Source organism: Nycticebus coucang, chromosome 3 (genome assembly GCF_027406575.1).
Source record: "Nycticebus coucang isolate mNycCou1 chromosome 3, mNycCou1.pri, whole genome shotgun sequence".
NCBI lineage: Eukaryota > Metazoa > Chordata > Mammalia > Primates > Lorisidae > Nycticebus > Nycticebus coucang.
Window position 1 is genome coordinate 6167148 of NC_069782.1, and position 13166 is coordinate 6180313.

A 13166-nucleotide genomic window follows, 5' to 3' on the forward strand; every position below is an offset into this window, starting at 1 on the left:
TAGAGGCAGAGTCTCACTCTGGCTCAGGCTGGTGTCCAACCTGTGAGCTGGGGTAATTCACCCATCTTGCCCTCCCAGAGTGCTGGGATTATAGGTGTGAGCCACTGTGCCCAGCCTAACGTTTTTGGTTTTTTTGGGGGGGGGACAGACTCTCACTTTGTCACCTCAGTAGAGTACTGTGGCATCATAGCTCACAGCGACCTCAAACTCTTAGGCTCAAGTGATTCCCTTGCTTCAGCCTCCCAAGTAGCTGGGACTACAGGCGCCTGCCACAATGCCTGGCTATTTTTATTATTTTAATTTTTTTGAGAGCAATTTAGTATACTGTTCTACACGACTTCTATATGATTTAAGTTTGCATTTGGGGATATAATGTTATGGCATTTGAATAGGTTATTTTTTTTTTGAGGGTTTTTTTTTTTTTATTGTTGGGGATTCATTGAGGGTACAATAAGCCAGTTACACTGATTGCAATTGTTAGGTAAAGTCCCTCTTGCAATCATGTCTTGCTGAATAGGTTATTTTAATACAACGTAGCATCACAGGGAACAGAACACTCTTCCTTAGAATGGATGGCTATCCTCTAATTTAAAAAAATTCTACATGCAAGTATAGGATGGGGAATTTAGCATAGCAGCCACAAAGGATTCATTGGACAACACTGGTGATGGGATGTTACCATCTTTAGAGAGGCTGAACTGTCCTTAACTTCCCACTTTGGGATGACCAACATGAAGATGCTCAATTATCCAGGTCAGCCAAGTGATCTGCACTCAGAAGCCCCTGGTTAATGTTCTCTGACTGTGTTAAAGGGTGTCAGATTCAGGGTGAAGATGTAAGATGCCTGGCTATTTTTTTAGGGAGGGCTGAGAAGCCTCACTCTGGCTCAAGCTGGTCTTGAACTCATAAGCTCAAGTGATCCACCAGCCTCAGCCTCCCAGAGTGCTAGGATTACAGTGTGAGCCACTGTGCACAGCCTGAGGTGACTTATTTTTAAGGTGGAGTTGATAGGATTTGCTGTTGGGGTAGATGTGGATAGAGAGGAGTTAAGGTATGTCTGGGGCACCTGGAAAATGCCCATTAAGATGAGGAAAGCATGCGCTTAGATGGGGGAGATCAGGCCATGAAGAGGGGATGTGAAGGGAGTCTGCCCTGGGCACTTAGATACAGAAGTTTAGAGGAGGAGCCCAGACCTAGGGCACCCTGGGGCATCAGCTGATAGGTGGTGTTTATTCATGCTGCTATAAAAAAATGGCAGAGACTTGGTGGCTTAGGAACAACAGAAATTTATTTCTCACAATTCTGGAGGCTGGGAAGTCCAAGGTGAACACACCAGTACAGTCTGGTCAGGCCCAGTTTCTCCTGGATGGTGCCTTCATCTGTGTCCTCACATGGCTGCAGGAGGAAGGGGGCTCTCAGGATTTTCCGTAAGGGCTGCTATAATCCCATCACAAAGGCTTCAGCCTCAGGGCCCAGCCACCTCCCAAAACCATCCTCCTGAGGGTTGGAATTTCAACATACAACTGGGGGGACACACCAGGCTGCAGCAGGTGGTCCCCTAAGCCATGGGACAGGCTGAGGGCATCAGTGTAAAGAGCACAGGAAGAACAGAAGATCAAAGGTGATGCAGGGGCTGTGGGAACGTAACATACAGAGCTCCATGTGAGGGGAGCCAGCGAAGGAGAACAGGGCGGCCTCAGGAGAACCAGACCAGCCAGGTGTCCAAAGCCAGGGGAGGAAAGGGCTTCATGGTGACATGATGAATACTGCTGGAGGCTACAGAAAGGCAAAGGCTGAGACTTGGGCACTGGGCCTAATAACATGGACAATAAGGGGACCAGCTCAGTGGATCAGTGTGGGCGGGGGGAGCCTTCCTGAAGGGTCTTTTTTTTTTTTTTTTGTAGAGACAGAGTCTCACTTTACGGCCCTCAGTAGAGTGCCGTGGCCTCACACAGCTCACGGCAACCTCCAACTCCTGGGCTTAAGCGATTCTCTTGCCTCAGCCTCCCGAGTAGCTGGGACTACAGGCGCCTGCCACAACGCCCGGCTATTTTTTGGTTGCAGTTGGGCCGGGGCAGGGTTTGAACCTGCCACCCTCGGTATATGGGGCTGGCGCCTTTCCCACTGAGCCACAGGCGCCACCCCTTCCTGAAGGGTCTTAAGGGAGATTGGGAGGAGAGAGACTGGAGCCAGGGCTCCTGGACAGCTCTTTGAGGACTTCTGCTGCTCAGGAAAGGAGAAAAGTGAGGCAGTGGCAGCTGGAGGATGAAGCTAGGTCTTTTTTTTTTGTAGAGACAGAGTCTCACTTTATGGCCCTCAGTAGAGTGCCATGGCATCACACAGCTCACAGCAACCTCCAACTCCTGGGCTTAAGCAATTCTCTTGCCTCAGCCTCCAGAGTAGCTGGGACTACAGGCGCCCGCCACAACGCCCGGCTATTTTTTGGCTGCAGTTCAGCCGGGGCCGGGTTTGAACCCGCCACCCTCGGTATATGGGGCCGGCGCCCTACCGACTGAGCCACAGGCGCCGCCGGAAGCTGGGTCTTGAGAGGCATTTTTGTTTCAGTTTTGAGATGGGAGAAGTTAACTGGGTGTGAGGGAACGATCCCAGGAGAGGGGAGAGAGGGTGAGACTGCTGGGGCAATGTTGGCTTGTGGGGTCTGGATCTGTGAACAAGGTGGGAGGAGGTGGCTGGGTGCCATGTCAGAAGGGGCGTGGGAGCGCTGGTGAGAATTTCCGGATTCCTTCATCAACGCGTTATTTATTGAGCACCTACTATGTGGCAGACTCTGCTCTAGGGGACAGAATAATGCTTCTCTGTTCCCAGGGGCCCGGGCACCAAGTGGTCAGGAGTGAGAGGCTGGGCAAGAAGGTGACCAAGGACAGGAGCCGGGGCGGGGTGGGGGTGGACAGACTGGTGGCATTGAGGACACTGGGAAGTTGTGGGGGTCCTGGATTCATGTGTGCAGCCTTTTGACTGAATCCAAATGTTGCAAAACAAATCCTTTTAATAAAGGAATTTGTTCTGTGAAGTTTGGATTCGGTGGTGGCGGTGGTGGGGTAAGGCCGCAGGTTCCTCACCTCTGGCTCAAGCGAATAATTTAAATTCAGTAAATCTCTGGGATCCTTAGCCGGGTCCCAGCGCGCCGCGGCGGCTCCAGGCAGACCCGGGTTCGAAGGACCACCCTGTCCCTGCTCTCCTGCAGGACCCTCACCGTGCGCAGCCGCTCCGAGCTTCGGTCGTCTCATCTGTGAAGTGGGGGGATGGGGTCATAAACCGTAAGGTCAGCTGCTGGGAGTCGCTGGCATCGCTCCTCACCTGGTGGCCGGCGGGCAGGTGACGCAGGGCTGCAGGGACCCGGACCCGCGGGCGGCGGGGCGGAGCGGTGCTGACCCCGCCCCGGCTGGAGGGAGGCGCTGCGGGCACTGCCCTCCGGCCGGGACCCGTTTGTCCTCCGACTGCCGCCGCGGGAGCGGAAGGTACGAGGGGCGGGGGCTCCGGGCCGTGGTCCTGGGGCGCCCGGGGCCGGGTGGGAGGGGCGCTCGGCCGCCGCCCCAGCCCGACCACCTGTTCCCGGGGCGACATTCGTGCGCGCAGGAACCCCGCGCGGCGGTCCCGGCCGCAGCCTCTGCCCCGGTTGCTCCCCAAAGTTGAGTGCGGCGCCGGCTCCGAGCCGCCGGAGCAGCCCCGCCGGGGGTTGGGGGGGCGAGCGCGGCGCCGAGGGCGAGAAGCCGGGGTCACACTGCGACTCCGCCCCGCGCTGCGACCTTGGGCGAGCCGAGCCGCCCCGTCCCGGGGGCGCAGAGTCGCCCGGAGAGGCCTCGGAGCCCGGCTGGGCAGAGGGACGCGAGCGGCGGCTGGACGGGCGCTGCGCCTTTGGGGATGCTGCGGACCGGACGTGCGGGAAGGGGAAGGGCCTCCAGGTGGAGGGAGCGGGAAGAGCCGGGAAGTGGGGACGGCGCCTGGAGTCGCGGGGCGACCCCCTCCCCTGCCCGCTGTGCTCCCCGAAGGTTGCCAGAGGCCACCCGCTTCACTGCTAGGGCGAGTCCCTTTGCCTCAGTTTCTTCATCTGTCACCTCAATAGTCGGGAGCCCTTCGCTCACAGGCAAAGAGCTGTGTACCCCGCATCCCACCCTCTCTGAGGACACCCCCTTCTGCTTCCGCCGCCTCATGCAGGCCCTTTGGGCCCCTGAGAATCACTCTGCAAATGTCCCAGGAGCACATGGGGTCTATCAGGCCGGTTCTGGTCTTTCTGTTCTCTTTCCCAGTTGCTCAAGGATTTCCCTTTTGTCACCTCCTCTCAGAGAATGTGGGGTGGGCGGCGCCTGTGGCTCAAAGGAGTAGAGAGACGGCCCCATATGCAGGAGGTGGTGAGTTCAAACCGAGCCCGGCCAAAAACTGCATAATAATAATAATAATAGTAAGGGAGCTATCCCGCCTGGGCTCAGGGAGCAGCGCCCAGACTGGCCATGGCTACCCTACCCCCACTCCCCTCACAGCGCCCTCTCTCCAGCTTCAAACCTTCTCCAGGCCCCAAAGCTCACTACCCTCTGTTCCCACAACTGAATTCCCTTAAAGGAGGATCCCCAAATCTAAGGCCAAAATACAACAGAAAAGAAGGGGAGTGGAGAGATGGCATCCTGTCATCAGCTTTCCCCCCAGAATTCTTCTGAGGCAGCAGGTGCTGGTCCTCGCTGGTCTGCTAGGACACCTCAGTATTAGAAGACAAACTCCAAAGTGGAGAGTGTTCTGAAAACTGTCTACTTGTGTCAGCTGAAGCCCTACAGCTGCCTTGGCTCATGGGCTGATTGTGGAGTTGTTGGGTCCCAGGGCAGTAAACATTAGGCGGTTGTGAACCTACCGCAGTCAGCCCCAGCCAGCAATTCCCAAACCTGCCTGGCTGTGGAGTCCTGGGTCCAGACCTCAAGGACCAGGGCAATAGTGGATGCCGATCCCCAAAGGGGATGGCAGGCAGATGGGTCCATCACCAACCGGACACCCGTGTTCTGGCACATGCACTCCGCTCTCCCCAGCTGCCTCCTCCATGTGTTCACCCTGCATTTCACCGCTTCACCCTGTCCTTCCCTCCTGATTGGAAAAGCTTGTCTGAATCCCACTACCAGACCTGACACCTTGTAGGTGCTTAGGAGATGCTGTTCAAATGAATTAAGGGAAAGAAGTAGGAAAAGGAATTCCATATTTACATGCTTGGGGAGAACTATGATTAAAATTTGGCCTTTTTACTGGCTTTTTAGAAACAGTTTTTATATATTTGAAAATTGTATCTACATAATCTTATCCATTAGCATAATTTCATGAGGTTTTTTTTTGCAGTTGTTGGCTGGGGCTGGGTTTGAACCTGCCTCCTCCAGCATATGGGGCTGGTGCCCTACTCCTTTGAGCCACAGGCTCCGCCTTTCACGAGTATTCTTTACCACTCAAACATTGTTCACATTTCTCAATACTTACATCTTTTTTTTTTTCTTTTGAAACAGAGTCTCACTGTCACCTTTGGTAGAGTGCTATGATGTCACAGCTCACAGCAACCTCTAACTCTTGGGTTTAAGCGATTCTCTTGCCTTAGCCTCCCAAGTAGCTGGGACTAGAGGCACCCGCCACAACGCCTGGCTATTTTTTGTTGTTGTTGTTGCAGTTGTCATTGTTGTTTTAGCTGACTCGGGCCAGGTTTGAACCTGCCAGCCTCTGTATATGGCTGGCACTATAACCACTGTGCTATGGGTGCCAAGTCAATACTTACATCTTGTTACATCATATTTAGTTAATGGATCTCCTTTGACATTTAGGGTTTTAAGAAATATTTGGGTTTTTTAGATAATGTTACACTGAATTCATGCATATATTTATATACTGCTAGATTTTTTTTTTTTTTTTTTTTGAGACAGAGCCTCAAGCTGTCACCCTGGGTAAAGTGCTATGGCATCACAGCTCACAGCAACCTCCAACTCCTGGCTTAAGCGATTCTCCTGCCGCAGCCTCCCAAGTAGCTGGGACCACGGGCACTCGCCACAACACCTGGCTATTCCTTGGTTGTAGTTGTCATTGTTGTCTGGCAGGCCCGGGCTGGATTCGAACCCGCCAGCTCTGGTGTATGTGGCTGGCGCCTTAGCTGCTTGAGCTACAGGCACGGAGCCCACCACTAGATTTTTCCTAGAAAGGAATTAACCTGGTAGTCAGTGTGTGTGAACTTCTAGAATGGCTGTCCTACAGCCAGCTGGCTCTCCAGAGGGATGGTGCCACTATACGCACCCTTGGCTGTGGTGTGCATTTCTTGTTTCCTAGAAATGAAATTTCTAGATCAAAGAGTCAGATCTAGGATCTTTGTATGTTGCTTATCCATTTGTTTGAGCTTATCAGTGAGGGTTTTAACCTTGTTTGGTCTCTTGTTGGCAAAGATCTTTTTCTACACTATCATTTGGCTTTTATTTTTGTTTCTACCTTTGTGTGTGTGTGTTTAGCAAGTTTTTTATTTTTATTTTACTGTATCTCTGTGTGTGCTTCTTTTTTTTTTTTTTTAGAGACAGAATCTCACTTTGTCACCCTGGGTAGAGTGCTGTGGCGTCACAGCTCACAGCAACCTCCAACTCTTGGGCTTAGGCGATTCTCTTGCCTCAGCCTCCCAAGTAGCTGGGACTACAGGCGCCTGCCACAACGCCCAGCTATTTTTTTGTTGCAGTTTGGCTGGGGCTGGGTTTGAACCCGCCACCCTCAGTATATGGGGCTGGCGCCCTACTCACTGAGCCACAGGTGCCGCCTTCTGTGTGTGCCTCTGGTGAGGGAGCCTTGTCTGCATTTATGAGCTGATGGGAAAGTGAAGCTGAAGCTGGGAAGAGGGGCAAGTTGGGGACTGAGATCCTAGGGGACACAGGAGGTGAGGGGGAGTCAGTGCTGCTCCAGGACAGAAGCGGGAGCTGTTGAGGACAGGAGGGGGCTGGGAGGACACTTCATGAACTGGCTTTAATCCTGTTAGGGAGAGGGAATGTGAATGGAGAGGACAGCTCCAGCTTCCTGGTGCAGGCCTGGTCCCCTCCAGTCCTCCCTTGTCCCTGGGAGGTAACAGGTGTTAATAATCCAATTGGCAGACTCTGGGGTGAAGGGAAGGAAAGGGCCTTGTTCAGGGTCAGTCTGCTGATGAGTGGCAGGGCTGGATTCAAAGTTGACTGCCCACGCCTTTGGCATACACCTGGTCAGTGGCTCCTTCTCCAAGCCCCCATTTCTGGTAGCCATGAAGAAGCAGCACCTCTTTACTCTGGGTCTTAGTGAGCAAGTGCTCTTTCCTGTCCTGTGTGCTGCCTTTGTCTTCCCAGTGGGTGCGAGAGCTTCCAGCTACCCTGAGTTGACCACAGGACTAGGGAAGCCCCCTTCTTTCCAGGCCAGTGCTCACACCCTGCCCTGTGCAGGCATCTTCACCCACAATGGCCTCTGGTCTAAGATGCCCATGCAGGTCTGAGCTGGAAAACAGGAGCGGGGTGGGCAAGCATGAGGGTGGGAAATGGGAAGAGTGGCCGGTCTGCACATTCTCTGGAAAGGCTTGATTTGAAGGGGCAGAAGTCATTGTGCTAGATACAGATATAGATACAGGTACACAGGCCAAGGAGGGTCCGACCCTCCCATAGTCTTGGTCTTCATTTGCTTCTTCCCACAGGTCTCCACAGCAACCCCTTGAGTTGGGGTGAGCTTCCCCAAGGTGCCAGGAACTTAGTCGCCTCACCTTATTTGAGTCTCTCAGCCATCCTGCACTGTTGTTCCCATTTTACAGATAAAGAAACTGAGACTTGGCTCCAAGCATCTTTTTTCTGAGACAGACTCTCACTCTCTTGCCCAGGATAGAGCGCCAGGGTATTATCATAGCTCACAGCAACTCAAACTCCTGGCTCAAGCAATCCTCATTCCTCAGTCTCCCAAATAGCTGGGACTATAGGTGCCGCCACCATACCCAGCTCATATTTCTATTTTTATTTATTTTATTACAAATATACTTTTTTGAGACAATCTCACTATGTCGCCCTCAGTAGAGTGCCGTGGCCCCACAGCTCATAGCAACCTCAAACTCTTGGGCTTAAGTGGTACTCTTGTCTCAGCTTCCCAAGTAGCTGGAACTATAGGTGCCTGCCACAACACTCAGATATTTTTTTTTTTTTAAACAGAGCCTCAAGTTGTCCCCCTGGGTAGAACGCTGTGGCATCACAGCTCACAGCAACCTCCAACTCCTGGGCTCAAGCGATTCTCCTGGCTCTGCCTCCCAAGTAGCTGGGTACATACTACAGGCGCCCACCACAACACCCGGCTATTTTTTGGTTGCAGCTATCGTTGTTTGGCAGGCCCGGGCTGGATTCGAACCCGCCAGCTCAGGTGTATGTGGCTAGCGCCTTAGCTGCTTGAGCCACAGGCACCGAGCCTTTTTTTTTTTGTTATAGTTGCCATTGTTGTTTGACAGGCCTAGTCTGGGTTTGAATCCACCAGCCCCAGTGTTTGTGGCTGGAGCCCTAGCTGCTGAGCTGTAGGTGCCGAGCCTGATTTTTCTACTGTTAGTAGAGATGGGTCTCTCTTGTGCTCAGACTGGTCTCAGACTCCTGAGCTCAAGGGATTCTCCCACATCCACCCTGCAGAGTCCTAGGATTACAGGTATGAACCACCACACCTGCCCAAGCATCTCTTGATTGAATGAGAGCATCTTAGCCCCAGCGCAGTCCCAGGTGAACCCAGCTGATTTCTTTCACCTGGCAAACGGTGTCTGAACCCCAGCTCTGCCACTTCCCAGCTGTTCCTGGGTTTCTTCAGCTCTCAAACTATAGTTAATAGTGAAGATGTTACCAGGATTAAACAAGTTACTACATGAAAACCACTTTGACCAGTGGCTGCTCACGGTCAGCCTTCAGAAAATGCACGCCATTGTCATTATTAAACCATGTAGCTTCAGGCCTGACAGTGAGCTTTTAATAAATGTTAACTCAACAGGGGGGAGGATTTCTCACATCCTCGGCAGTACAAACAGCACAAACAGAAACTACATTCCCTGGATTAGAGAGGACAGTCATGTGGCCCTTCCTACCCCCTGTCTGATGGAGGAGAGCATGGAAAGGACATGTGCCTGACCTTGGAGAGAACAGGTTAGGGGTTTGTATCTAATGCTTTAAATTAAATTTCTTTTGACTCAGGGGCCTCATTTTGTTATACCCAAAGCGAGTGGAATAGAGAAATGCCAGCACACTGAGTCCAAATTAAGCAAGGGTCCTTTATTGATGGACCCGGCCGAGACTAGGCTCACGTCTCAAAATCTCTTGACCCATAGAAGCAGGGGTTGAAACCTTTTATAAGGGGCTTTCATTAGGGGAGAGGGAGTCCTTAATGCAAGCCGAATTTGACAAGAGCCAACCCCTGGTAAGGGGAGGCCTTACAACGGGGGGCTGGGGTTTTGCAGTTATTACTAGACTCTTTCAGCTGAGCTTCCTGTCTTAAAGGGGGAGTGTTGAAAGCCCCCAGCAAGATGGAGTTGGGGGAAAAAATAAATAAATTAATTAATTAAAAAAAAAAAAAACAAAAAAACAGGGCGGCGCCTGTGGCTCAGTCTGTAAGGCGCCGGCCCCATATACCGAGGGTGGCGGATTCAAACCAAGCCCCGGCCAAACTGCAACCAAAAAATAGCTGGGCGTTGTGGCGGGCGCCTGTAGTCCCAGCTACTCGGGAGGCTGAGGCAAAAGAATCGCTTAAGCCCAGGAGTTGGAGGTTGCTGTGAGCTGTGTGAGGCCACGGCACTCTACAGAGGGCCATAAAGTGAGACTCTGTCTCTACAAAAAAGAAAATAACAAGATGGAGTTGGGGCGTAACAGTTTCTAGGAACCAGCCTTATGGAAGTAATTAAGTATGTACTCAAAGAAGTAAGTGCTAAGATGTAAGTGATGTTCACATGGTGGTGTTTATGCGTGTAAAACCCAAAGATAGAAACCACGTTGCCAGTGGTCAGGGTGGGCTAAAGCATAGCCCTGGAAATTAGGGTGTGGAGCTGCATTCAGTGATACGATACAAAGGGCACTGTGCACATTGCACACAGCTTCAGTGAGGTGTCATGTACACACCACTGCATACACCACATTAGCAAATGTATACAGTTGTACAACCACCACCATCTAGTGGTAGAGTACAAAGGCTCAGCATGCCTTTTCTAGAAAAGGTACTTTGAGATTTTTGGGGTTTTTGGTTTTTGTTTGTTTGACACAGAGTCTCACTCTGTTGCCCAGGATAGAGTGCTGTGGCATCATAGCTCACAGCAACCTCAAACTCCTGGGCTCAAGCTATCCTCCTACTTAAGCCTCCCTAGTAGCTAGAACTACAGGCGCCCATCACAATGCCCAGCTATTTTTTTGTTGCAGTTTGGCTGGGGCCAGGTTCGAACCCAGGCCCAGTTTTTCTATTTTTAGTAGAGACAGGGTCTCACTCTTGCTCAGGCTGGTCTCAAACTCATGAACTCAAGCAATCCTCCTGCCTCAGCCTCCCAGAATGCTAGGATCACAGGGGTGAGCCACTGCCTCCGGCCCCCAGCATATTTTTTAAGTGAAAAATAAAATGAAGTATAGAATAGTATGTGTGACAGAATCTCCTTTTGTGCGCCTGCCTTTATACGACTCTGTGTGAACACTGTAAACGTGGTGTGAACATTGAACATTATCCTATGAGGACAGAGGCATTAGGAAAGGACTGGAAAGAATAAGATGCCAGAACACTAACAGGGGTACTCTCTGTGCAGATCACGAGAAGGCTGACCATGTCATGTGCCTCTGCAAAGCAGGAAGTGTCACTGCAGGGTGGTGACTAGTAACTCCCCAAAACCCTCTCCACTCCACATGTACAGCCCCTGCATTAATGCTGGGCTCACCGGGGTCCTGCCTCAGGCTCCCCGCTCGTGTACACCCACTGTGCAAACACAGAGCTCAAAGCTGTGAAGCAGAACTGAAGTCACCTGTATTCTTAACAACCAGCAATCTAACCCTGACAGCATCATGGTAAATTCTTGGCAAGTCGCCCTTCTTGCATATTATGATAAAGAGTTTCCGGGGGAGGAAGGAATATAGGGACATTTTGGAGGAAGGAAGAACGTCTCTCAGATGCTTGGAGTTCCCAAAGCCTGGTGGGTTCAGGCAATAGGAAGTCGATTTTTCTTTCCAGGGTTGTGATCATTTTCAAGGCATTGAGCGTGTCCACATGGTGCTGTCACACATTTATGGCATGCTAGCTGTGGCCAGGTCCTCCCTAATTTCAATGTCATTTGCAGTGTGAGGTGGGGAGGGTGCATCTGGTATACTGTATACTGCATACAGTATACTGGTCTGCTCCCAGTATACGCAGGGTCAAATTCATCGCTCATTGCCAATAGCCCCACCTCCACCTGCTGGGCTCCCCAAGGCCCTATGCCAGGGGCCCATCTGTGGGTGATGTTTATACCCCCATTCTCTTAGAAGGGGACCACAAGCTCTGCCCCATGCCAGCACATGCCGCCCTGGAACCCAGCGACCCCCTGAAGGTGGCCTCTTTGCTTACCTGGGCAGGGTAGACCGTCAAAGGAAGGGGGTATCTGAGACCTGGGGGCAGACACGCCTGGGTTCAGATTCTACCTCCAAAGTGGCCTTTCTTCTCTGTGCCTCAGTTTTCTCATTTGTGAAGTGGGGCCATCATGGGGGACATGATAGCTTAAGGAGTTCAAGAGGGAACGGTGCTTGGCAGGTGGTCGACTCGGAGTAGGTTCCTGGTAAAGGCCACTCTTTTTACTATGGTTGAGAGGTTTCTGGAGGGTTGGTGGAGGGACATGTAGGGAAGCCTGAGGGGCTTGGGTGGGGAGTCCTGCTGCTGGTCTAGAAGGTATAGTGTGTGTGTTGGGGGTGCTTAAGGGTAATGTGCCCACAGAGCCTCAGCATGTGTGGACTGGTGGGGGCTGCCACAGTTGTCTCTTGTGGGTTAGTGGTTTAGTGCCCCAAAGCAACTATATTTAGAGATCTCTAAGACAGGCCAGGCGTGGTGACTCATGCCTGTAACCCTAACACTCAGGAAGGCTGAAGTAGGTGGGTCATCTGAGCTTCAGGGATTGAGACCAACCTGAGTGAGATCGAGACTCTGTCTCTACTAAAATAGAAAAAACTAGTGGGTGTTGTGGCAAGTGCCTGTAGTCCAAGGTACTCAGGAGGCTGGGGGAAGACAATCGTTTGAGCCCGAGAGTTTGAGGTTGCTGTGAGCAATGATGACACCATGGAACTCTCTACCCAGGGCGACAGAGTGAGATACTGTCGGGTTTGAACCCGCCACCCACGGAATATGGGGCCGGCGCCCTACCCACTGAGCCACAGGCGCCACCCCAAGTTTATAAATTGACTTAGAGGAAGCGGACATCTTTATGAAGCTGCGTCTTTTATCCTGAAGCAGGGTATGTCTTTTTCATTTGTTCAAGATTACTTTGCACTTTTTGGAGGACTTCAGGAATGTTGCTAACAGATTTTGAACAGCTTTTGTGAAGTTTAACCCTAAGTATCGTGACCTTTGTAAGCGGAGTCTTCTCTTCCACCGTGTCTTCTAACTGCTTGTTCTTTCTTGGGACGTGAGCGTGTGTGCGCTTGAGGATCCTATCGCCTTCCAGTCCATTTGTACTGTTTGTAGTTTTGCAAGTTTCCCTTGACTTTTCCAGGTACTTGATATTATTATCTTAGGAAAATAGCAGTAGCTTTACCTATTTCTGTTTAATTTTTATACCTCTGGTTTCTTTCTCTTGTCAATTGCTTTGAGTGGACACATTTGTTATAATAATGGTGATGGGGGGCAGTGTTTTTGTCTTTTCCTGGACCCATGTGTGAAACTAAGGACTCATATGCTTTCCTGAGTGTGAAGTTGGCTTCTGGCTTTTGTGTTGATCTGTATGATTTTGTTCAGGAAATGGCCATTGATGTTCTTTTAGTGTCACTGGGAGTGACCATACAATTTTTCTCCTTAGAGCTGTTAATGTAATGGATTGTATCTATGTTTTCCTAATACTGAATCATCCTTACTTCATGGAGTAAACCCGATTGATTTGGATATTTTATTTTAATGTGCTGCTGCTTTCCTTTTTTTTTTTTTTTTTTTTAGAGACAGAGTCTTACTTTGTTACCCTTGGTAGAGTGCTATGG

The 13166-nt window shown here is 51.2% G+C and overlaps 1 protein-coding gene across 1 annotated transcript; it reads right to left on the minus strand.

Annotated features, from left to right (window-relative positions):
• Positions 1-1266: 1266 nt before the first annotated feature.
• Positions 1267-3585, minus strand: LOC128580864 (uncharacterized). The gene is made up of 3 exons (XM_053583340.1): positions 3319-3585; positions 3081-3248; positions 1267-1395 (listed from the first exon to the last, which is right to left on the minus strand). Exons 1-3 carry the CDS (start codon positions 3583-3585, stop codon positions 1288-1290), a joined length of 543 nt encoding a protein of 180 aa, XP_053439315.1. The 3' UTR covers positions 1267-1287.
• Between the last annotated feature and the right edge of the window lie 9581 nt (positions 3586-13166).

Excerpts from the sequence above, each read along its gene's own strand:
- LOC128580864 (XM_053583340.1), bottom strand. The coding sequence starts at position 3,585 with ATGTCGCCCCGGGAACAGGTGGTCGGGCTGGGGCGGCGGCCGAGCGCC. Across the intron at positions 3,249-3,318 it reads ACCTGCCCGCCGGCCACCAG|ATGAGACGACCGAAGCTCGG; the intron begins GTGAGGAGCGAT and ends CCCACTTCACAG. Across the intron at positions 1,396-3,080 it reads ATTATTCGCTTGAGCCAGAG|CCATGTGAGGACACAGATGA; the intron begins GTGAGGAACCTG and ends TTCCTCCTGCAG.